The 25657-nt window shown below is 32.4% G+C and overlaps 1 protein-coding gene across 1 annotated transcript in view; it reads left to right on the top strand.

The window, feature by feature from the left end:
- Positions 1 to 25016, top strand: part of LOC143230274 (nose resistant to fluoxetine protein 6-like) — a 43086-nt gene extending 18070 nt beyond the window's left edge. Inside the window, exons 6-16 of the mRNA XM_076463522.1 lie at positions 9277 to 9392; positions 9834 to 10004; positions 10934 to 11027; positions 11390 to 11482; positions 12489 to 12654; positions 14983 to 15062; positions 17321 to 17437; positions 20772 to 20892; positions 21775 to 21961; positions 22087 to 22229; positions 24082 to 25016. Of these exons, the coding sequence (XP_076319637.1) occupies positions 9277 to 9392; positions 9834 to 10004; positions 10934 to 11027; positions 11390 to 11482; positions 12489 to 12654; positions 14983 to 15062; positions 17321 to 17437; positions 20772 to 20892; positions 21775 to 21961; positions 22087 to 22229; positions 24082 to 24321 (1528 nt within the window). The 3' untranslated portion in view covers positions 24322 to 25016. The remainder of the gene's footprint in view (positions 1 to 9276; positions 9393 to 9833; positions 10005 to 10933; positions 11028 to 11389; positions 11483 to 12488; positions 12655 to 14982; positions 15063 to 17320; positions 17438 to 20771; positions 20893 to 21774; positions 21962 to 22086; positions 22230 to 24081) is intronic.
- Positions 25017 to 25657: the final 641 nt, after the last annotated feature.

The raw sequence follows: 25657 nt of genomic DNA, 5'->3' as shown, positions 1-25657 counted from the left end.
ATTAACATGTTTTATCTGCAATACGTTGTATAAGAATTTGTACAGTATCTTTCTGTCAAAGTTTACTAAACAAATTAACATGTTTTATCTGCAATACGTTGTATAAGAATTTGTACAGTATCTTTCTGTCAAAGTTTACTAAACAAATTAACATGTTTTATCTGCAATACGTTGTATAAGAATTTGTACAGTATCTTTCTGTCAAAGTTTACTAAACAAATTAACATGTTTTATCTGCAATACGTTGTATAAGAATTTGTACAGTATCTTTCTGTCAAAGTTTACTAAACAAATTAACATGTTTTATCTGCAATACGTTGTATAAGAATTTGTACAGTATCTTTCTGTCAAAGTTTACTAAACAAATTAACATGTTTTATCTGCAATACGTTGTATAAGAATTTGTACAGTATCTTTCTGTCAAAGTTTACTAAACAAATTAACATGTTTTATCTGCAATACGTTGTATAAGAATTTGTACAGTATCTTTCTGTCAAAGTTTACTAAACAAATTAACATGTTTTATCTGCAATACGTTGTATAAGAATTTGTACAGTATCTTTCTGTCAAAGTTTACTAAACAAATTAACATGTTTTATCTGCAATACGTTGTATAAGAATTTGTACAGTATCTTTCTGTCAAAGTTTACTAAACAAATTAACATGTTTTATCTGCAATACGTTGTATAAGAATTTGTACAGTATCTTTCTGTCAAAGTTTACTAAACAAATTAACATGTTTTATCTGCAATACGTTGTATAAGAATTTGTACAGTATCTTTCTGTCAAAGTTTACTAAACAAATTAACATGTTTTATCTGCAATACGTTGTATAAGAATTTGTACAGTATCTTTCTGTCAAAGTTTACTAAACAAATTAACATGTTTTATCTGCAATACGTTGTATAAGAATTTGTACAGTATCTTTCTGTCAAAGTTTACTAAACAAATTAACATGTTTTATCTGCAATACGTTGTATAAGAATTTGTACAGTATCTTTCTGTCAAAGTTTACTAAACAAATTAACATGTTTTATCTGCAATACGTTGTATAAGAATTTGTACAGTATCTTTCTGTCAAAGTTTACTAAACAAATTAACATGTTTTATCTGCAATACGTTGTATAAGAATTTGTACAGTATCTTTCTGTCAAAGTTTACTAAACAAATTAACATGTTTTATCTGCAATACGTTGTATAAGAATTTGTACAGTATCTTTCTGTCAAAGTTTACTAAACAAATTAACATGTTTTATCTGCAATACGTTGTATAAGAATTTGTACAGTATCTTTCTGTCAAAGTTTACTAAACAAATTAACATGTTTTATCTGCAATTTGTACAGTACGTTGTATAATACGTTGTAATTTGTACAGTATCTTTCTGTCAAAGTTTACTAAACAAATTAACATGTTTTATCTGCAATACGTTGTATAAGAATTTGTACAGTATCTTTCTGTCAAAGTTTACTAAACAAATTAACATGTTTTATCTGCAATACGTTGTATAAGAATTTGTACAGTATCTTTCTGTCAAAGTTTACTAAACAAATTAACATGTTTTATCTGTAATACGTTGTATAAGAATTTGTACAGTATCTTTCTGTCAAAGTTTACTAAACAAATTAACATGTTTTATCTGCAATACGTTGTATAAGAATTTGTACAGTATCTTTCTGTCAAAGTTTACTAAACAAATTAACATGTTTTATCTGCAATACGTTGTATAAGAATTTGTACAGTATCTTTCTGTCAAAGTTTACTAAACAAATTAACATGTTTTATCTGCAATACGTTGTATAAGAATTTGTACAGTATCTTTCTGTCAAAGTTTACTAAACAAATTAACATGTTTTATCTGCAATACGTTGTATAAGAATTTGTACAGTATCTTTCTGTCAAAGTTTACTAAACAAATTAACATGTTTTATCTGCAATACGTTGTATAAGAATTTGTACAGTATCTTTCTGTCAAAGTTTACTAAACAAATTAACATGTTTTATCTGCAATACGTTGTATAAGAATTTGTACAGTATCTTTCTGTCAAAGTTTACTAAACAAATTAACATGTTTTATCTGCAATACGTTGTATAAGAATTTGTACAGTATCTTTCTGTCAAAGTTTACTAAACAAATTAACATGTTTTATCTGCAATACGTTGTATAAGAATTTGTACAGTATCTTTCTGTCAAAGTTTACTAAACAAATTAACATGTTTTATCTGCAATACGTTGTATAAGAATTTGTACAGTATCTTTCTGTCAAAGTTTACTAAACAAATTAACATGTTTTATCTGCAATACGTTGTATAAGAATTTGTACAGTATCTTTCTGTCAAAGTTTACTAAACAAATTAACATGTTTTATCTGCAATACGTTGTATAAGTACATTTCTTTCTGTACAGTATCTTTCATGTCAAAGTTTACTAAACAAATTAACATGTTTTATCTGCAATACGTTGTATAAGAATTTGTACAGTATCTTTCTGTCAAAGTTTACTAAACAAATTAACATGTTTTATCTGCAATACGTTGTATAAGAATTTGTACAGTATCTTTCTGTCAAAGTTTACTAAACAAATTAACATGTTTTATCTGCAATACGTTGTATAAGAATTTGTACAGTATCTTTCTGTCAAAGTTTACTAAACAAATTAACATGTTTTATCTGCAATACGTTGTATAAGAATTTGTACAGTATCTTTCTGTCAAAGTTTACTAAACAAATTAACATGTTTTATCTGCAATACGTTGTATAAGAATTTGTACAGTATCTTTCTGTCAAAGTTTACTAAACAAATTAACATGTTTTATCTGCAATACGTTGTATAAAATTTGTACAGTATCTTTCTGTCAAAGTTTACTAAACAAATTAACATGTTTTATCTGCAATACGTTGTATAAGAATTTGTACAGTATCTTTCTGTCAAAGTTTACTAAACAAATTAACATGTTTTATCTGCAATACGTTGTATAAGAATTTGTACAGTATCTTTCTGTCAAAGTTTACTAAACAAATTAACATGTTTTATCTGCAATACGTTGTATAAGAATTTGTACAGTATCTTTCTGTCAAAGTTTACTAAACAAATTAACATGTTTTATCTGCAATACGTTGTATAAGAATTTGTACAGTATCTTTCTGTCAAAGTTTACTAAACAAATTAACATGTTTTATCTGCAATACGTTGTATAAAATTTGTACAGTATCTTTCTGTCAAAGTTTACTAAACAAATTAACATGTTTTATCTGCAATACGTTGTATAAGAATTTGTACAGTATCTTTCTGTCAAAGTTTACTAAACAAATTAACATGTTTTATCTGCAATACGTTGTATAAGAATTTGTACAGTATCTTTCTGTCAAAGTTTACTAAACAAATTAACATGTTTTATCTGCAATACGTTGTATAAGAATTTGTACAGTATCTTTCTGTCAAAGTTTACTAAACAAATTAACATGTTTTATCTGCAATACGTTGTATAAGAATTTGTACAGTATCTTTCTGTCAAAGTTTACTAAACAAATTAACATGTTTTATCTGCAATACGTTGTATAAGAATTTGTACAGTATCTTTCTGTCAAAGTTTACTAAACAAATTAACATGTTTTATCTGCAAACATGTAATTTACTAAACAAATGTACATTATCTTTTACTGTATAACAATAAAGTTTACTAAACAAATTAACATGTTTTATCTGCAATACGTTGTATAAAATTTGTACAGTATCTTTCTGTCAAAGTTTACTAAACAAATTAACATGTTTTTATCTCAGCAATACGTTGTATAAGAATTTTGTACAGTATCTTTCTGTCAAAGTTTACTAAACAAATTAACATGTTTTATCTGCAATACGTTGTATAAAATTTGTACAGTATCTTTCTGTCAAAGTTTACTAAACAAATTAACATGTTTTATCTGCAATACGTTGTATAAGAATTTGTACAGTATCTTTCTGTCAAAGTTTACTAAACAAATTAACATGTTTTATCTGCAATACGTTGTATAAGAATTTGTACAGTATCTTTCTGTCAAAGTTTACTAAACAAATTAACATGTTTTATCTGCAATACGTTGTATAAGAATTTGTACAGTATCTTTCTGTCAAAGTTTACTAAACAAATTAACATGTTTTATCTGCAATACGTTGTATAAGAATTTGTACAGTATCTTTCTGTCAAAGTTTACTAAACAAATTAACATGTTTTATCTGCAATACGTTGTATAAGAATTTGTACAGTATCTTTCTGTCAAAGTTTACTAAACAAATTAACATGTTTTATCTGCAATACGTTGTATAAGAATTTGTACAGTATCTTTCTGTCAAAGTTTACTAAACAAATTAACATGTTTTATCTGCAATACGTTGTATAAGAATTTGTACAGTATCTTTCTGTCAAAGTTTACTAAACAAATTAACATGTTTTATCTGCAATACGTTGTATAAGAATTTGTACAGTATCTTTCTGTCAAAGTTTACTAAACAAATTATTCATTCGCTTTTGGCCACTCTTCAGACTCCAAAAGCTAGAACTGTTAGATTCACAAGATGAGTTCAGATGCTGCAAAAAGTCTGTGTAAGTGATAAAGACCAGTGGTTCCCAAACTCTTTTATTCTGCGGCTCTATTTATGTAAGTAAGAAAGATCGAGGCCACATTTTAAGACATTTGTTTAAGGTTGGAACATTAAACAAATGTCTTAAAATGTGACTTTAACATCCTAATCCTTCACTACTTTAGCATGGTGATTGTAAAATTGTGCCACAGTAAAAACAATAACATCTCCTTTCAACATATGTTTTATTGTTTATTTGGAATTAACATTAATTCGGCATCTTTGTTTTCGGCCCATTTATTTGCTGACTCCTGGAGAAAGCTATCCAGTCTCCAGATGGGCCGTGGTTCCCACTTTGGGAAATACTATTAAAGAGCACAGGCCTACATGAAACCTGAGACAGTGGTGTTCTACCCAGCACGTTGACCTAAAATACCACTGACTGATTTGTGGAATATTACACAAACTGACGTTACTGACCACCATCTTGTGGTATTGAGAAAATCACAGCTACTACTTTACTTCATACAATATATATCGTATGAAGCTTTTACTTCATACAATTGAAGTAACTACATGTACAAAAAATATATATATTGTGAAGTAACTATATGTTACTTATTTGTCAGCTTCAGGTATTCAACTTATATGTGTAAGAATATCCAAGTAAAAGTAAGGTACAAATGTGTGTGATACGTTCTTATGTAGATAAGTTGTATTATATCCATAAAGTTAAGATGAGTAAAATGAATTGGAATAAGTTTATTCTGGTATGATATTACTTGTAAAATCCATGATTTTTAAATATACTAACGAGTATATGTGTTAACTTGGATTTTGTGTTCAGATGTTAAGTATACAAGAATGTTTTGTACTCTTTTCTAACTAAAGGTTTGGAAAATGTACCTTTGATTAAAAAGACAACTTTCAAATAATAAATATGCTTTTTGATATATTTGACTTTTTAAGAATGCGTTATCTTTAATACGGTTTATGGTTGTTCGTGTAGCGATTTAGGTGTAGCTAAAATAGTTTTGGGTCCGTTTGTTTGTGTAGTTGTGACCAGATCAGATTTGATCTGTTTTACTTCGTTTAGTGTTTCCTTTCTTAACTTTTTTACCTGTGTTATGACGTGTAGATGTATTGAGTTTATTATGTGTAATCTTCTGAGGCGTCAACGCACTTTTATCATATTTATGGTGTCTACTAGATGTTATAGTTAGTGTGTTGTTCGTGTTTAGGTGTTCTTAAATTCGTGGATGCAGTAAGGCAGAGAAACAACGGCTTTTTGGAAGTATTTATCAAGAACAGACGACGATCTCTCAGCTTAATGAATAATCAATTGAGAAAATAACGTATCGAAAATGGTTCAGTAATCCCACCAGTTTAATCTTTTGTAATTAAATTTTTAAATATTCAAAAGTTGGTTTCGATGGAGATTGAGCATGAAGACACACCAGACTAGTAAATTATGCATATATAAAACTTTGACACTTTTGACTAGGACAGTCAGAATATCACTGGTGTTATGAGCAAAACTGGTATGTGTTTAAAGATGCCATAACTGGTCAATACACAGTCATTATTATCTGTAAAATTCGGTTGTTTAATATAATTTGGATCCGTCTTCGTACAACGAAATGAAACACAGTTGCTATTTAAATCACCTATTATTATGTATATCATTATTATTATATATACACTGCTGGCCAAAATCTTAAGGTCAATGAACATAAAGAAAAAATGTGCATTTTACATTGTTAGACTCAATCACTTATTTGAGTAGAGCTTCGAAAGATGAAAATAAGAAAAGGGGAAAAAAAATTAGCACTTAATGGGGAAAATGTGAAAACTACAAAATTAGTCTAAATACTAGCTGGTCAAAGGTTTAAGACCATACTGAAACAAAGCATTAATCAGTAAACACGTAACGAATTTAGGCATTTGTGTTCAATCATCAGCGTTGTCAACATCTCCCACTGACATCTCCTGTGTTCCATTGGGTAAAAGCATGGCAAAGGCTAAAAAGTTGACAGAGTTTGAACGTGGCAGAATTGTCGAGCTGGTAAAGCAAGGTCTCTCTCAACATGCCATCGCTGGTGAGCTTGGGCGTAGTAAAACTGCTTATGCAAATTTCTTAAAAGACCCTGAGGGACACGGAACGAGAATTTCAAGTGGTCAGCCCAAGAAAATTTCCCCGTCGTTGAGCAGGAGGATTCAACGTGTTGTCTGGCAAGACACCAGCCGATCGTCGGACCAGATTAAGGCCCTTACAGCCGCAGAATGCATCTCAAGAATAATAAGACGGCATCTACGAGAGAAAGGCTTTAAAAACCGTAAACATCTTTAAAGGCCACGCCTCCTTGCACACCACAAAACAGCTTGGTTAAACTTTGCTGAGAAGCACAATACATGGGACGTAGAAAAGTGGAGGAAAGTTTTGTTTTCTGATGAGAAAAATTTAACCTGGATGATCCAGATGGCTTTCAACATTACTGGCGCGATAACTGTGTCACTGTGTCGTATAGAAGGTTCCATCATGATCTGGGATGATTTTTCCTTCCATGGAACAATGGAGCTTTAGGTTATACAGGGGGGTAAAACAGCAGCTGGCTACATTTGGCATGTTGAAGAGAGCATCCTTATTGACCGAAGATCCTCGTTTGTGTGGAAATAACTGGATCGTTCAGCAGGACAACGCTGCAATCCACAATGCCCGCAGGACAAAGAACATTTTCATGGCGAATAACGTGATTCTTTTGGACCATACAGCGTGTTCGCCCGAATTGAACCCTATTGAAAATGTCTGGGGGTGGATTGCAAGGGAAATCTATAGAAATGGACGTCTATTCTAAAAAGTGCATGATCTTCGTGAAGCCATCTTCGCCACTTGGAATAACATTTGAGCCAGCCTTCTGCAAACGCTTATATCGACCATACCAAAGCGAATGTTCGCAGCTATTCGCAATGACGGCCGTGCAACGCACTACTGAGACCTCTTGTTGGGCATTTCCTACCCTGTTTAGACTTCTTTTTGGTATGATCTTAAACTTTTGACCAGCTAGTATTTAGGCTAATTTCATAGTGTTTTTATATTTTTCCTATTAAATGCTAAATTTTTTTTTTATTTTACCTTCTCTTATTTTCATCTTTCGAAGCTCTACTCAAATAAGCGATTGAGTCTAACAACGCAAAATGCATATTTTGCTTTATGTTTATTGTCCTTAAGATTTTGGCCAGCATTGTGTGTGATTATTTTTTTGAATCATAAGAGGTCTTGTAGGATACCAACAGATGCCAGCAATTGTCATACTGTTTCTGTTATTTTCTTATAACCATAATAACATATGCTAAATCAAGTGTTGTGGTCTAATTAATTATTATTATAAAATTATGAAAATCGAAAAATATATATTTCTAAACATTGCTTTGTGTATAAGCTGTGAGACAATTGAATCGAATAAAATTCTGGAAGTATCGAAATACGTTTCGTATAATTTAAGTATTCTCATAATTTATTAATTGCATATTGAAAAGAACTATGCTTTTAAGATTCACGCAAGCTTTAACCGTTGTACACAGTAAAACTTTTGTTTATTTATTTTGTTCACAAGTTTCACCATTTTTACCTGGCATCATCAGGTGGGATACAATAACTGAAGCAAACAGAATTTAACTTACAAAAAAAAACATGTGAGAACCTAGAATATTAGTAAACTACAAAAATACGAATAATGAATTGTAAGCAATAAAATCATTTATTAATGAACTGTCAAATCCAGTTATAATAGATAAAACTTTTAACCAAAGTCTAAGCATTTAAATTCGTTCTATATCCAAGACGGAATGAAATTATTAAGATAGATATAACTGAACATCCTTCTGTTTCTTAAGAACAGGACTGTATGTTTTGTTACTAGGACTTCTTTTATTTACCCTCTATTAATGTTGAGGCCCGGAATGGCTAGATGGTTAAGTCACTCGACTCGGCATCCGAGGGTGGCGGGTACGAATACTCGTCACACCAAACATGCTCGTCCTTTCAGCCATGGGAGCGTTATAATGTTACAGTCAATGCCACTATTCGTTGGTAAAAGAAAATCCCAAGAGTTGGCGGTGGATGGTGATGACTAGCTCCTTTCCCTTTAGTCTTACACCACTAGATTATGGACGGCTAGGGCAGACAGCTCTGGTGTAGCTTTGCGCGAAATTCACACAAAACTATTAATGTTGTCTTCTTTCCTGAGAATATTTAGCTTAAAAAATGTTGTAAATAAAATAATGTTTTTGTGTGAATTTGCATAATTTGTTTACTAACACATTTTATGACATTTTAATTCCTCTAGTACAAAATATTATTATTATTAATTAAAGGAATTTGCAAACACTAGTTAAGCTAAGAATAGAACTTTTATATCCAGATAGTGTACCATGAATGGGATTATGAAAGGGCATAGCTGTAGATCATTTAGTTTTACTTTCACTTACATAGTACAACTAAGTCATAAAGCAACATTTCGTAAGCACTGTTCCAAAAAAACATTGGATAAAACAACACAATAAATTAAATTAGAAGCCTGTATTAGAAAACCTTTGTTTTAACTAAAACGTGTTTCAGTAATCCTGATTCCAAAAATATTTTTGCAACCACATTAAAGAACCTCGTACGACAATATATTTATAATCCTTATTGTTAAAAAATTACACTGTTTAACAGGTGTCTACTTGGAACAATTTTATTGTTGGTGGTCTCAGGAACAACGATAGATTTGTGGAAACAGTACCAAACTGATAACAATAAAATAGATCCTAAGAAGAAAAGGTTTTCGCAAGGTGAGTGTTTGATATTGTACTGTTAATGATGTCCTCTATTGTGTTGACCTTTTATGATCCAATAACATGGGTCCATTACTATTTACTTCAAAATACTTTTGTGGATCAGAGTAATTTTACTACATGTAACTGCAGAGTATTGGTAGTATAGTAAAAACACATTCAATTCTTCCTGAGATAATAGTTATTGACACAAACCTAATTCCATCATTTTTTCACCTTAATGGATATTCGTTTTACTGTTAAAGTCAAAGTTTCTTTCAGCTTACAGAGAATCTTATCGTGTTTATACAATCCAGGGTTTTATCTCTTATTGTCCTAACATACCCTTTAAAATACCTTCTTCTTCATGAATTACGAAAAACAAAATACCAATTTTGAAGAAAGGCAAGGTGTGAATGGACAAGATGCAAATTTAAAACCACTATTTTTTTCATCCAGGAAAGATTTTCGAAGTTTTAAAGTCGTTTTCTCTCTACACCAATGGAAAGCAGATGCTGAACACCAAAGTTGGGTCAGGAAACCTTGGAGCCCTGCATGGTTTCCGTTTCTTTACCATGGCGTGGGTTATCTTAGCCCATACCTACATGATACCTTCTATGAATACTTATAGTAAGTAGTGTTTACAAAAAGGCTAATAACATATCTTATCGTATAATTTTGTTAATCTTTGAATGAAAATAATTTGACCAATCTTAATTAGCTAATAATTAGTAAGCTTCAAATATATGTATATAACCCGGTACATAAATGCATGTAGCACATTTTCAACATATGTACAATTTTTATTTTCCAAAAACAACTGCATGCAGTTGTAGTTATGTTGATAATTATACATTTTGCTAAACCTTGATAGTTGATTGTTGTTTTGCTTGGTGTCTGCATATAAAAAAATCGTGTTTCATTAAAATATTTTTCATTTTCTCAAATATGTCAGTTTTTAATAACTATAGATAAAATAATTACCTTTTATCGTATATTGTTAACACATTTTACTTTTCCAAAAATCGTGCTATAGATAAAAGGCACGTAACATCATAAAAAAATAAAGTAAAAAGTATTTAGGAAAAAGGCATTTCACTCCACTAACTTGTTTATTTGTTTGTGTTCAATGAATTGTCACTAGTATAATGATTTAAAATAACACATTCTGATGCATAACATTCCATAAAATTGGTTTTCGTGTAAGTGTGTAATCTACTTTGTTTATTTCAAGTGCAAAGCTACATTATGAGCTAACCACCTGCACTGAGCCATAGGGGGACAGTTACTTAAAAAAATAAAAACCAGTTATTATAGCGAACAGTAAGTAGTCACACAATTATGAAGTAAGACAAATTGACTATTACCTGCCTTCCAATGGATAAACGTTACGTTTGCAGACTTGCATTGCTAAAATCTATGGAGGTGGTGGTTCCTCGCCATGGACAAAACGCAAATAACGTAGTTTTGCGCTCAAACAAACAAATAAATTGGTTCTTACTTTAAACGTATGCTTCATCACTTTCTGTTTCCGACAATGTTAATTGTCACTGTTACAGGTCAACTTATAAATTTTCAATATGCGGTAAAGGATGTCAGTTTCATGGCTGTGTGGAATTCCTTTCTACAAGTTGATACTTTCTTTTTCCTCACGTAAGTAATAATTTGCTTCGACTGCGATGTTTCCAAAGAAACACTACGTCTAATTAAGAAAGTATAACACGTCAGTAATATATATAAGACTTTAACTGTATTAGAGAACAAATGACATGTTTTCTTTTAGATCTTGTACTTAGAAAGTAATATTTCCAATAAAACTTATTAAAATCAAGTTTGACTGCATTTTTAAATGTTTCTGTTGATTAATTCGTTACCAACTTTGAATTAGAGATATGTAAGAACAACATTTGACAACTCAGAAGTTACTACTCGAGAAATAATGTTTTATATAACGCGATTAGAGGTTTTGTACCAATTAATTAAAAAATTCTGAAAATTATTATTTGTATTTTTAGTGGGGTGACGCTTGTCTACACAACAATGAAAAAACTAAAAGGAACAAATGGACGTTTGGATCTCGTGAGATACGTGATACACCGTTACTGGAGGTAGGTGTGGCGACGATCCTCATTTCAAGTATTTGTAGTGTATTTTATAGGAACTGAATTTATAGATGATAAGAGAAATTTATATAAGACTTTAAATATCAGAAGTTATATACTAAACACAGATTCTATTTCCGAGATAATTAAATAACTAAAACAGATCTTAGAGTTTCTAACATTTAAAATCCCATTGAAGATTTCAAATTTCAAATATATATAGATAATTAAAATCAGTTATTGGTTTTGACATTCTGAATTGTCTATTACAGTTTAATTAAACTTTATGAAACAATTTGTCTGAAAGAAATATAAAAAACTCAGCAACATATACATATGTATGTTCAACGTATCAAGTGACTGTAACTGACCGATCGATATTATAGAGAGGTTGAGTACTTTATATCAAAACTATTTTGGAACCTCATTACGTCCAGTCACGTTTTGTCTGATGACCGTGGATCCTTTCAAAATCGGAAGCGTAGTTTTTATTATAAAAGGCTTCATTTCAAGGCTGTTATGTCTAAAGCACACCCCTCACCCTACTGCTTTCCATTAGCCATTTAGTGTACTAGAACAACGGCTCCAAACGCCAGTTTCAATAGTCCAATCGCAGAAAACTCTGCGTGTGAAGATTTTTTGGATATGTTCTGATATGGAATAGCATAAATACACATTTCATTCTTTAGCATCTTGAGAAATGCGAAGGTAGAATAAATACGTCGTGGAAGCGACTTATGAACGTTTGTTGTTTTTTTCAAATGGATATCATTTCCTTACGACTTGTTTCTATATTGTCCTGGTGCTACAGTTTGATCGATATTGTCAAAATGTAGTTCTTATACATCACGTTCCATCGCGACTTTATGTCAACCGTGATTGTCACGTGGCTTGCTGATTTACATATCCAAAATATTTTTAACATAACCTACTCAGCTTTCTGTATTTATATTCAAAGATCTTCTCTGCGAAATGCCTGTTTTTCGTTTTGTTCTTTACGCATTTATTCAAGGTTGACCCCTCCTTTGATGTTGGTCATATCCCTGATGTTTCTACTTCCGTTACTTTCTTCTGGACCACTTTGGAGTAGATTTGTAGAAAGTGAAATACAAAAATGTAGGAACACCTGGTGGGCAAACATGTTTTACTTCAGTAACTTCCTTTATCCAACAAACATGGTAAGTATTTTTTCTATAACTTAGCTTCAGCTATATTACCTATTCAACCACTTTCTGAAAAACAAGATAAAATAGAATTTTGATTAAAACAGTTGTTTGCCAGACAACGACACAGTTTGAAAAATCGTCGTTAAGAATGTAAAATAAAACAAACTGTTATATATTTGTGTTTTTATAAAAATGTACTAGGAAACAAATCATAAATTTTCTTCAAAACTGCTGAAAATTTTAAAGGTTAATGCTTTATTATGAACCAGTTAATATTATAGAAAACAACTAGTTAGCATGTCTATTCAACACTGCTGAAGACAATGGACCCCAAGAAGCGAGGTAGAAGAAGGCAGATCCTTTTATTTAGTTACCTCACTTTCCACGCATGCGAATTTTGATTAAGATAAATGAAAAGCTATAGACATTAAAAGAGATATTCTGACAGGCAGAACCACTATAGAGAAATACGGAAAAACAAAATCAAACGCCAACTTCATGTATTACTCCTGGTATACCCTAAGAACACTTGGCCAACTACATGTATTACTCCTGGTATACTCTAAGAACACTTGGTAGAGAATAATAGAATAGCATGATGACCATAGTGGATCAGACCAGACCCAAACGTCTCTATTCCCCCGGATCTTCCCGAGGACTCTAAAAATGAGTGACAGGATTGGTTAAGTTAGATCAAACACTGCAGGCGAATATACAATTAGAAAGTGGTCCCTCGCAGACAGTGTTACCCCTAAGCTGCGCGGCCGTACAGGAACACTTAATTATTCTAGTCGCGTACATCCTCAATAGTGATAAGAAGTCTCAATACACTGACGGTCATATTGACCTTGGCAATCGCTAGGCCTAAAGTCCAAATTTGGTAGCATTACAAAGCGGCGTAACGATCCATTATGGTCTATGGTCTAAAAATAAAATATACTCCAATAAAACTGGTAGCGCACATTGCCTTGATACTGATGCAGATGACAAATTTATTCCACGCATGGAATGAAAGATTAAAGGGAACATTGCTTGTGGAGAGACTTTGGGTCTAACTGAATTCCGCGAGGACCTACGTCTGTGTATGTCAAGTTTGTTTCAAAAGTATGCAAACAATAAGCTTGCCTTATGTAAATAAATATACATGATGATGATAAAATAAATGAAGACCAAACAACATGTTTTATCGTTCAGACATTTACATTTTCCCTAGTTTTACACGAAAACCAATATTCTTCAATAGTACAGAAAGAATATCGATATTTTATCACGTACCTAAACTGGTGTTATATTGAAAATTACACAACGAACAGTCATGTACGTTCTCACAGCCTGCACATATAGCTTTCACAGCAACTTAGTTCATTGAGTTATAATAAAACCAGTTACGGTTCAGTAACACTAGCTATAGCTTTCAAATGAAAACTGACGATAATTTAGTTCAATCATAATAGGTAGTAAGAACATTTTGTTAGGGTTCCACTCTAAAGAACACTGCTCTGTACTTACAGCGTGCTAAGTTTTAATAACATCTAACATTCAAGTTGTATATGTAGTTTGCTTACTAAAGACCTTGTCGTGCTCCTTACTAAATGTAACACCCAAATGAACGTGTATTAGTGTAACAATTTCTTTAATAAAGTTCAGTGTCTGTGTGTATGTCACTCATCACCTCATGAGTCACCCCAACTCCTAAATAGTACCTAACGAATCGTCGCGGTCTGGAGATTTGTATGCAAGTATAATCTTTCACTTAACCTCTTAGGGAACTTGGGTTTTTCGCGAAACCCTATTTAAGGGATTTCCGAAGCGACCTCTCAATTCGGCATTGATTTACATGAAAGCACTTAAATGAGTAAGTCTGCTAATAACCCTTCGTAAGTTGGTTAGGAAAATTAAATGTACATTAGAACAGCAATGATAATTAAACTCGAGAATTGTGAAACAGTAGTTCAAACATTAAATTTTCATTATAGCGGGTTACACTAGATGGGAAATAATGTTATGTCCTACTGGAACAACCAACAGGAAGGTGTAACTTTAATTAATAAACAGTTCTGTTGTAATCTATTGTGCTCTACTGAAACTACCAACCAAGAAGAAGGTGTTACTTTAATTAATAAACAGTTCTGTTTTAATCTATTGTGTTCTACTGAAACTACCAACCAAGAAAAAGGTGTAACTTTAATTAATAAATTGTTCTGTTTTAATCTACTGAAACTACCAACCAAGAAGAAGGTGTGATTTTATTTAAAAAACTGTTCAGTTTTAATGTCCTACTTAAATTACTAACCAACAGCAAAGTATGACTTTAATCAATAAACAATGTCTCTGTTTTAGTGTATTTCGCCCTACTGGTATTTGGCAGCAGACATGCAGCTCTACCTAATCTCGCCGGTTATACTTATTACACTCTACAAGTAGGTGTTTTATGTTACATAAACTTTACTAAGTCACAGTTACTAAACTAGACAGGCAAACTAGTTATCTAAAAAATGTATCATATGTTACATCTCTTAGATTGGGCTTCAGTAAATCCTTATATAATGAACGTTGTTGTTCGCTTTTTAATTGTTATAATCCTAACTTTCCCTCTTCTCAACTGTAGCAAGTTTAGAACGATAAGTATTGTATTTTCACTAGACTGTACGTTATCTACAGTTTGACAAAATCTCCATTTATTGTTTGTTTGTTTTGAATTTCGCACAAAGCTACTCGAGGGCTATCTGTGCTAGTCGTCCCTAATTTAGCAGTGTAAGACTAGAGAGAAGGCAGCTAGTCATCACCACCCACCGCCAACTCTTGGGCTACTCTTTTACCAAAGAATAGTGGGATTGACCGTCACATTATACCGCCCCCACGGCTGAAAGGGCGAGCATGTTTGGTGCGACCGGGATACGAACCCGCGACCCTCAGATTACGAGTCGCACGCCTTAACACACTTGGCCATGCCGGACCATCTCCATTTATAATTCATATAGACTGTGTTTGTTCGTTTTTGTGACTTCTTGCAAAGATTCATGAGAGCTTTTTTGCGTTAGCTATCCCCAATTTAACAGAGCAAGACTAGAGGAAAGATAGCTAGTCATCACCACACACCACTAACTCTTGGGCTACTCTTTTACCAACGAATAGTGGGATTGACCGTAACATTATAATGCCCCCACGGCTAAAAGGGGCCAGCATGTTTGGTGCGACAAGGATTCGAACCCGCAACCCTCACATTACGAGTCGAGCACCCCTAACCATCTCACCATGCCAGACATTTTAAGTAGGCATTCGGCACGTTTTAAACAAGCCTTAATCCTTTGTTGGTTCATAAATAAATATTACTCAAGCTTTTTAAAAGTCACTTATCTATTATATTTTACAACATAACCCCGTTGTCTTCTCTGTTCTAGCATTAATAAATCTTAAGCCTGGGTAAAATAAAGTGATATTATATAGGTCATACTTTATGTCCTAAATCAGGCCTGTTTCAAGAAATAGGACGTTGCCACTTGTACCACTTTTTCTTTATTTTGTAGACACACGCAAAAAAAACAACATGATGTGTGCTTAACGCAGAATGATATAATTAGGTTCAGGTTGATATAAGTTTAAACTGGAGATTCGTTATGTATGCTTATCGCAGAAATAATATAACTAGGTTCAGGTTGATAGAAGTTTTAGCTGGAGATTCTTTTTTAAAATATTCGGACTTACAGCAAGATGTAACCTTGGAAAAGTAGTTGTTTCTAACGCTGTTTTGTTGTGGATGGGCGGGGCGTAAATTCTTCACCATGTATGACCTCGAGCTTCTCACGAGGATTTTTGTTTCTGTTAATTAATTACAAATCTTTCCAGAAACCCATAGTTTGGAACCCTTGTGCTCAAGGTCTTTTCTTGATAGAATTCTATTATTGTTTGAATAAACATCTGATTTCATTTATTACTTATAATAATCGAATAACATTGTTTTACGTTTCACTAAAAATAAAGTTATTGGTAATGCAAGAAAGATGTTTGAAATGTTCACATTATCTTGGTTTTCCCCAACCCGGAATCAATGAGTATCTAAATTTCTAATACCTATAGATTAATCAGGGGTTCTTGGTTCCGTAGATATATATTTTGATAAATCTACACACAATTTCTAATACTTCTTGCTTATCACAATGTTCTTTACACCTTTACGTTAACATTACTTCCTATGTTGCAAAACCCAATACATGTTACGTCTTAACGGTCTGTACACTGAAGTTGTTTTCCACAGACTGAAGTCAAATAAAAAATTCCATTTCACCCACTGCTGGGACCAAGAATGCCGTAGTGGCTAACATGCCCGAAGTTAAAATCAGAAGGCTCACAGTTAGCATTCATTTGCCTTAAAAAACGTGTTTCGCTCTTTGGAACTGGGGAATGCGTTTTAAAAGTGACTGTCAAAGTACCCTATTAGGTTAGACAAAAACTAGCTCAAGAGTTGGCAACCGGTGTCGTTCCACAGTCTCCTTCCTGCTAGGTCATGAGTTCAATATTAGCAAATAATTCTTCATTAGTTTTACGGATAAAGATACAAATTAATTAGATATAATCATAAAAGAAATAACACGCATATCATTGTACTGAAAATTTAAATGATTTATTAATAATCTCCAAAAAACATTATCAGTTATTATAATTTGTTTTTCACCACCAGGTGGCCACGTATGGGGTTTGTTCTCATCACCTTTGGTATTTTAGCATCATGGGTTTCTATAGCAGTAATTACAGTGTGGAAGAATTTTAATCCATCAGTTGTGCTGTTTGACCCAAAGTAAGAAATATATTTCATGTTTATATTTAATTTTATTATAATACGTACACATATATATTCCTAACATATTACTAGCATTATTCAATGATACATTAGATATTAAGTGACATTTTTTTTAATGTCACATTCTCATATCAATTTTTTGAGCGAACATATTTACATTTTTTGTGTGAATTTCACACTCTTCATTAGCAACTCTCAGTACCGACATTTCCTTCCTCTCTCTTGACTTTAATATTTCTAAAATGGTTTAGTCTAAGTTTTACCAATATTTGAAAATTTCATAACGAATTCTACTTCTCCTTTCCACATTCGCTGTTACTATGAGTTCCAGGTCGTCACTTATTATTTTCAAACGTATTCCATTTTTGCATTTGATATTCACTGTGCTTGCATATTCCAGATCTTTACTCTGTCATAACGTATTCCATTTCTCTTCTTCACATTCGCTGTAGTTAATATTTACTGTGTGTATTTTAGGGCATCTTTATCAAAGCGTATTCAATTTTTCTTCTTAAAATCCGCTGTAAATGTGTCTAGGTTTCTACTATTTTTAAGTCAATAATAACATGTTTATTTTCGTTATAAAATGTTAATACATGTTTAATGTATAATTCATTTTGTATGTTTTGCTCTTTAATTGGATGTTTTACGGGTTTTTTTTGTATGATGTAGTTAAAAACTGAATATAGCGTGTAATATAACATATCGGCTATCCCATCTTCTAACTTAAACTAAAACTTTAAATCCAGATTTTATCATTCGTATAATTGTCAAACTTTCTCTTAAACTCATTTAAATTTATTTTCTGCACAACAACACCCGAACGTAGCTCGTTCAAAAGACCAACAGCCTTGTTATAAAAATTGCCTTCGCTGAAGATGACTCCTCTCATACCAATATTTATACTTGTGTCCCATAGTCCTACTGTTCTTACCATTAAGTATGAAAAAAATGATGGGTCAACATTATCAATTCCCTTTACAATCTTAAACACCTTAATCAGATCTATTGTAACTCTTCGTTTCTCAAGAGAAAACAATTTAAGAGATTTCAAAATCTCCTCGTATGACAACCATTCAAATCCTAGGCGCCATTCTAGAAGCTCTTATCTAAACCGTTTTCAAAAATTCAATATCCTTCCTAAGATAAGAAGCCCAAGACTGAACACACTACTACAAGTATAGCCTAACTAGTGATCTATACAATGAAAGTATGACATGATTAAACTTGTATTTAGTACTTTTATAAATTCAACCTAAAACTTTGCTTGTCTTACAACTAGCAACAGTTTACTACTTGGATAGCATCAGAAACTGATCAACCAGTTCACCATGAACCCATCCTTTTATGACACTATTATTCTCATTAATATTATGCTTATAGTTGAATTTATAAAAACCCACCTGCATTATCTTGTTTTCATTATAATTAAAACCCATCTGTCATTTATTCGCCATACTCACTAAATAATCTAAATCGTTTTGTAAAGTAGTACCATTCACTTTACAGCCAGGAATACCCAATCATTTGTAACAGCCCTCAGCTTTCTTCCATCAAGCCTTTCTTCTAAGTTAGCTAACTTCTCTCACACACCTACAGTTATAATATTTTCAAGCTTTTTATATGGCACCTTTTCAAATACTTTTTACAAACCTAGATAAATCTAATCTAATCTAAACCCTTACCATCATTCACATAAATATTAGCCTTTTCAAAGAATGCAACGCAAGATGTTTCCACAGTGAAACAATGTTGACTATCCAATACAATTCTTAATTTGTTAAATGAGTTTGCATAGCATCTTTTAACAGACTTTCCAAAACTTTTTCTGCAACTGATGTAAGACCATTAGGCCTATAATTACTAGGAGAACTTGTATTTCCTACCTGGTAAAGAGGAGTTACATTAACCAACTTCAAACCCTCTGGCACCTATCCAGATGACTCCTATTTTTTACTACAAAAAATAGTAGTAAGTGGTTCACGTATCTAATCTTTAACCTCCTTCAAAAACTCTTAGCTAAACATTATCTGGTACAGAAACTTATCGTTCCTTCAGCTTCCTAATGTTCTCTTAACCTGCTTAGAATTAATGCAGTAATCTTGTTTGATGTTGTTTCCATCTGTCAACTGTTCAAGAAATGGAATACTGCTTAAATATTCGTAAATAAAAACATGAATAAAAAGAAGAAATTAATAGCCCATCTATCTAATAATCATCAGGTACGAGTGTTCGTTTATCATCTCTAAGGGATCCTATCGCCAAACTAATATTTTGTTTACCCTCAATGTATTTAAATAAATCCTTACAGTTAATTTCCAGCCATCCTTTTCTCATACATTCTGTTTGATATCCTAATTTCCAGTTTCACCAACTTTTTTGATATTATACAATATTTTAAATCTCCTGACATACCAGTCAATTAAAGTTCTTAAGTCTGTGATAATTTTCTTTAATTTTATCTCCTTACCCTATGTGAGCAAACCTGGTTTTCTGCTTGCAACCACCCTTTTCTTTCTATAAGAAATATGTTTACGTTTATTACTTTAAAAGTTATCTAAACTTCTCCTCGTTTGATCATCGTCTTCAAAGAACTCAATTGCTTAATTCACAACAGATAATTCTTGACATATACTTTCAAAGATTGGTTCTCTAAAATATCTAACCAAAATATTATTATTCCTCATCTCTATTTGCAGAAAACATCGTATCTAACATAGCAATGGTGATTTGCGTCAGGATGTTTCTCCAGCTTCCACCCTTTCAACCATTTCTGTGTTAGAACTTAACAATAAATCTAGAATATAGTTATTTATAGTAAGTTCCTTGGTCAGTTGGTGGAGAAAACCATCTTAAACAGTTTCCAAAAAAACTTTTTTTCTCTTATGGTTTAACATTCTACAATTTAAATGCTGAAATTAAAATCACCCACAAGTATGGCCTCATTAACAACTGAAAGCTTAATTTCATTGTAAAAGTTATCTTTAATTTCATCAGTATCATCTAGTGATCTGTAAGCAATTCCACAGCAACCTTTGCTCTTTATTTCTGCTAACACCCAAATAGAATACAGCTTGATACAAATATTATCCACCAGTTGAAATATCGCCAAATCCCAATCGTGAAAAGATTTATTTAACAAATCTTAAGACAAAATTTTGTTTTCGCCTTTAAAGACTGCTTTTTAATTGTATCGAAACCCTTATAAACTTTCTCTTTTTGTAGCTTTATCAACAGTAAGATAATAAAAATATTAATTCAGTCTTTTAGTCACAGTTTTCAAACACATACAATTGTTTTTAACAGACGTTATTATGATACTGCGTTTCAGAACCAACATAGAAACAGGAGGTTACATTCATATTCGACCCTACACTCACCTTGGTCCGTACTGCATCGGAATGGCCACAGGCTACCTTTTGCTGAAGCGCAGAAACATTAGGTTGAGACCAGTAAGTACATAGACACATAGATCCGGGATACAACAAGACAGAAAATATTTGTGATGTTGTAAAATTATGTTTTTTCTTGTTGTTTTTAAACCATAATGAAAGTGTAATTGTAGTATTAATATGTCATCAATTGAGCTGAACCCCTTCAAGTGTCATGGTACCAGATTAAACGCTCTTATTAAACATATAATAGTGTTGCAGCTATTTGTGATACTTTATGTTGTTGTTGTTTTTACTTTTGGATTGTTGGATATAAAATAACTCAAAGTTCAGTCCAGTTAACAATAACAAAGGGCTTTGTGTTTCTTCAGCTAACAGTTTTTCAACCTTTAACGGTTTAATTAATTTAACAATATGCCTAACTTCACAAACAACGATAAATAATCACTTGTTAATTTTCACGTATCACAGTATACTTTTTGTGTCTATAGCACTTCGATGAGATACAAACTCAGTACTGATAACACTGAAGTAATAGACAAACCGACGAACAAAAGCGCTGACTAATTAATCATATAGTTTTTAATTTATAATAAACTTTTGGTCATTAAACTACCTGCTCATCATCGTGATTTTCAAAACTCCCTAAAGCTAGCAAAATAATAATTAAGAACAATTAATGACACGGCAAAGAGTGAAAGCGAAATTATCTTGCTTTAGTAAATTTTTTTCACTCATAAAATATAATATATATCATTGTTCCTGTGTTACATTTGTTGTTTGATCCCAGTAAGTGGTTATGGATCGTTAATGTGGCACACAGTACTGATGTGTGAAGTAACTTCGTGTATTATATTTGTTGTTTAATCCCGGTATGGGTAGCCTAAGTATTAATATACCAGATACTAACGATACGCTAGAGAACTTTTGTTTTTATTTCAGATTGTTGTGGCCATTGGCTGGATCGTAACTACTGTCTCTTGTTCAGCTGTAGTTTTTGGAGCTTATGACTGGCATAATGGAATCACACCAAATGCTGTAGTTGGAATCATATATGCTTCAATCCACAGAACTGGGTTTACTTTAGGGTTAGCTTGGATCACGTGTGCTTGTGTTTATGGATATGGAGGTAAGTTTACTAAAAGTACGATATGAAATTACAAAAAAGTCGAGATATTTATCATGTATCATTAACAAATGTCAATGTATCGATTCAAATTGAATGCTACTTTTATTCATGACTGTGATTACTAGGTCCTGTAAATGCACTGTTGTCATGGAAACCATTTATCGTTCTTGGACGGCTGACCTACATGACTTACCTGATACATCCGTTGATTATATATATCAGGGTTGGTACAGTGAGGGAGAATCAGTTCTTCAGCCATTTTGAACAGGTAATTGGCTTACACTCTATATACGGTGACTCATGTGAATGCGTCACATTGTTTATTAAAGGAGTTTTTTATATCAAGTTGGTAAACGCACCACTTGGAACATTTTTCTTCTTATCACCACAGAACTTCAAAATGTTTTTAATTAACAGATGTCACTTAGTAAAATTAGCGTCTCTGTTAAATACTTGTAACTGTTTTAATAATAAAACGTTTGAGTATAAGCTGTGTTTATCTTGTTAAAGTTTTCCCGTGTACTGATATAAAATAAAGAAAACTTTTCCTAAAAGGAAATAAATGTAGGAATGGTTAATATCAATCCTTGCAAAAGGAATGTAAACAAGATGGTAGGGATGACATTTAATATTATGTAGAGATGGTCCAAATTCCTACCCCTACCATCTTGTTTGCATTCCTTTTCAAGGATTGAAATTAGCCATCCCTACATTTACTTCCTTTTAGGAAAGGTTTTTACTTGTTTTTATTTTTAATGCAGTGTTACAATAAATACAGGAAAGTTGCATCTATGACCAGTTTCTAAACACAATGAGGTTCCAACTGTAATAATTTGGTTTGGTTTCAATTTTTGCGAAAAGCTACACGAGGGCTATCTGCGCTAGCCATCCCTAATTTAGCAGTGTAAGACTAGAGGGAAGGCAACTAGTCATCACCACCCACGGCCAACTCTTGGGCTACTTTTTTACCAACGAATAGTGGGATTGACCGCCACATTATAACGCCCACAAAGCTGAAAGGGCGAGCATATTTGGTGTGAAGGGGATTCGAACCAACGATTCTCGGATTACAAGTCGAACGCCTTAACCCACCTGGCCATGTCGGGCCCTGTAATAATTAGTTTATACCTCATTACCTAGTAATTCCTATTTCACCCTGTACTTAAACTTTTCAAATGCACACCAAATATGAATAAAACTCACTTCAAGGGGCAATGATAACATCGTTCATACTAGAATTATGCCTTTTTTAATTGCTACTAGTGGCTCGGCATGGGCAAGCGTGTTAAAGCGTGCGACTCGTAATCTGAGGGGCGCTATTTCGCATCCCCGTCGCGCCAAACATGCTCGCTCTTTTAGCCGTGGGGGCGTTATAATGTAACGGTCAATCCCACTATTCGTTGATAAAAGAGTAGCCCAAGAGTTGGCAGTGGGTGGTGATGACTAGCTGCCTTCCTTCTAGTCTTACACTGCTAAATTAGGGACGCCGCTAGAGATAGCCTACGAGTAGCTTTGTGCGAAATTCAAAAACAAACAAACAAATGCTACTAGTTATTAATAATACTTATAAAAGCGAATACCCCGCTTTAAACAAAGTTACCCCTGTGAAATTGTTTGTTGCCATTGTTTTGGTTTTTGAGTTATCATGTAATATAAAACAAGCAAAAAAAGAACAAATGTATGCTATGATATTTGCAGGCATTCGTAGAACTTGTGACCCAGTCATTACATAGATATTGCTATAATAAGGAACGCTGTATAGTAAAGTTATGGTGACCGATTGAGAAGATATTTAAAATACCACTGCGATGAACAATCCGACCCGGTTCCACATAGGCAGCATTATCACCTGCCTGATGTACATTTATATCAAAGAAATTTTACCAACTTCCAAAATTTTATAAGTTTTTTTTCTATAAGAATGTTTTGTTAATTTTCCGCTTCAATCAGAGTTATATAGAATCAAATCTAGTTATTTATTTTTGTTTGTTGTTTACACAATGGAATTTATGTGTTATGCTAACCCGTTTCTTTAGCCTCCCTTTAGGTAGGTGGTCAGTAATTGTGTTGAAAATATACAGTCGAACAAACTCTTATTGGTGTATTTATTTTTTCTCCAGGTCTGCAGATTTCTCACGTATCTTGTGTTGTCAATGAACGTGGCGTCGTTTCTTCACCTGGTATTTGAAGTTCCCTTTACCAAGCTGGAACGATTTCTTCTTCCACAACCAAAGAATCAAAAATCTTTACAAAACTCTGTGAAACAAAAAGAAGAAAGTAATGGCCATGCAATATCAAGCGGTACTTCAAAGTGTTCTTCAGACACAATGGAAAACATTGTCGTAATTTCGAGATTATGATGAATTCATAGATTAAAGAAAAGTGTTTATAGATAAACATGTAAATAAAAACCGAAAAAAAATTAGTTTAAGTGCTGTTTAAGGAAGAATAACCAAGTGTCTGATGTTCTAACTTACATTTTCAATAAATGTTAATTTAAAATATCCAAGCACCCTAGTAAAAACTTACCATAGAATTCGAGTTAGCTGCTGAAAACATTTTCTGTATTCTCAAATACTACGATCTTCATTACAAACTAATGGTTAAATTATATGACAAAAGAAACTGAAACTTAGTTTTGTTGTTGTTTTTTTTTTTCAGGGCAATTATAGAAGGCATTTTTGAACAATGACACTTTTCATACGTTTATATACCAAAGTTAACAATACTGTTTAGATTCAGATGTAAAAAAATATAGATAAAACCGCATAGGTGACGAAAATATCAAAATAAAATAACAGGTTAAAGAGTCGTCACGTTTTTTATATATTTTTGTTTAAAAATGATGACGTTTCAAGGTAGCGTTCGGGTCGTACAATTTAAAACAAAGGTGCATGCGCATAATTCAAGGAACTTGCGTGCGTAGTGTTTGGAATGATGAACTTGTAAATTCAAGCAAAATTACATCTGTGATATCTATTACATTACAATTACAACTCGTGGAAGGATAAGTAGACAGCCATTAAAACTTAAACAAAAAATAGAAGATCGAAATCTACCGCTAAGAAAAGCGTTCATATAAATCACATGACTGGGTCCCAGCCATTCTTTTTTTTTAATGTATTTTGAAGCACTAATAAGTCCTAGAATCGAAAGATCATAAACTGTTTGGTTGTTGATAGTGAAATGTTTGTATATAGGCGTATCTTGATTCCCCAACTTAATATGATTTAGATGTTCTCGTGTTCGATAGCCGACAGCCTGTCCGATGTATAAAGTTCTGCTTCTTTTATATAATATAAATTTAATTGTTGTCTACTTATATTTTCATGACACACGATCTGACGAAGAGCACTAGCTAGAAATGTCGTCTTCGTTTATATAAAAAGTGCTATTATAAAAACCTGGGCGATTGTTAAACCTGTTTTTGTTTTTTTTAAATTTTCGACTGGGATATGAGCCAAACAACCAAATATACCCAAACTGGCAATAGTAATTTCTATAATCACTTTTGTGTTCGGGTAAAGTAAGCAGTAACCCCAAAAAATATCTAAAATTACCTTTGAAGACTTAGCTACGTACATCAGACATAACTGTAACATCTAACTAGCTTGTAATTATATTATAATTATTTCTATTATACAAACATCCAAAATAGACTGTTACCTATGTAAAAAAAGATGGATTAAAACAATA

The sequence above is a fragment of the Tachypleus tridentatus genome, chromosome 10 (genome assembly GCF_004210375.1).
Source record: "Tachypleus tridentatus isolate NWPU-2018 chromosome 10, ASM421037v1, whole genome shotgun sequence".
Classification (NCBI taxonomy): Eukaryota; Metazoa; Arthropoda; class Merostomata; order Xiphosura; family Limulidae; genus Tachypleus; species Tachypleus tridentatus.
This window is presented reverse-complemented; position numbering and strand designations above follow the sequence as displayed.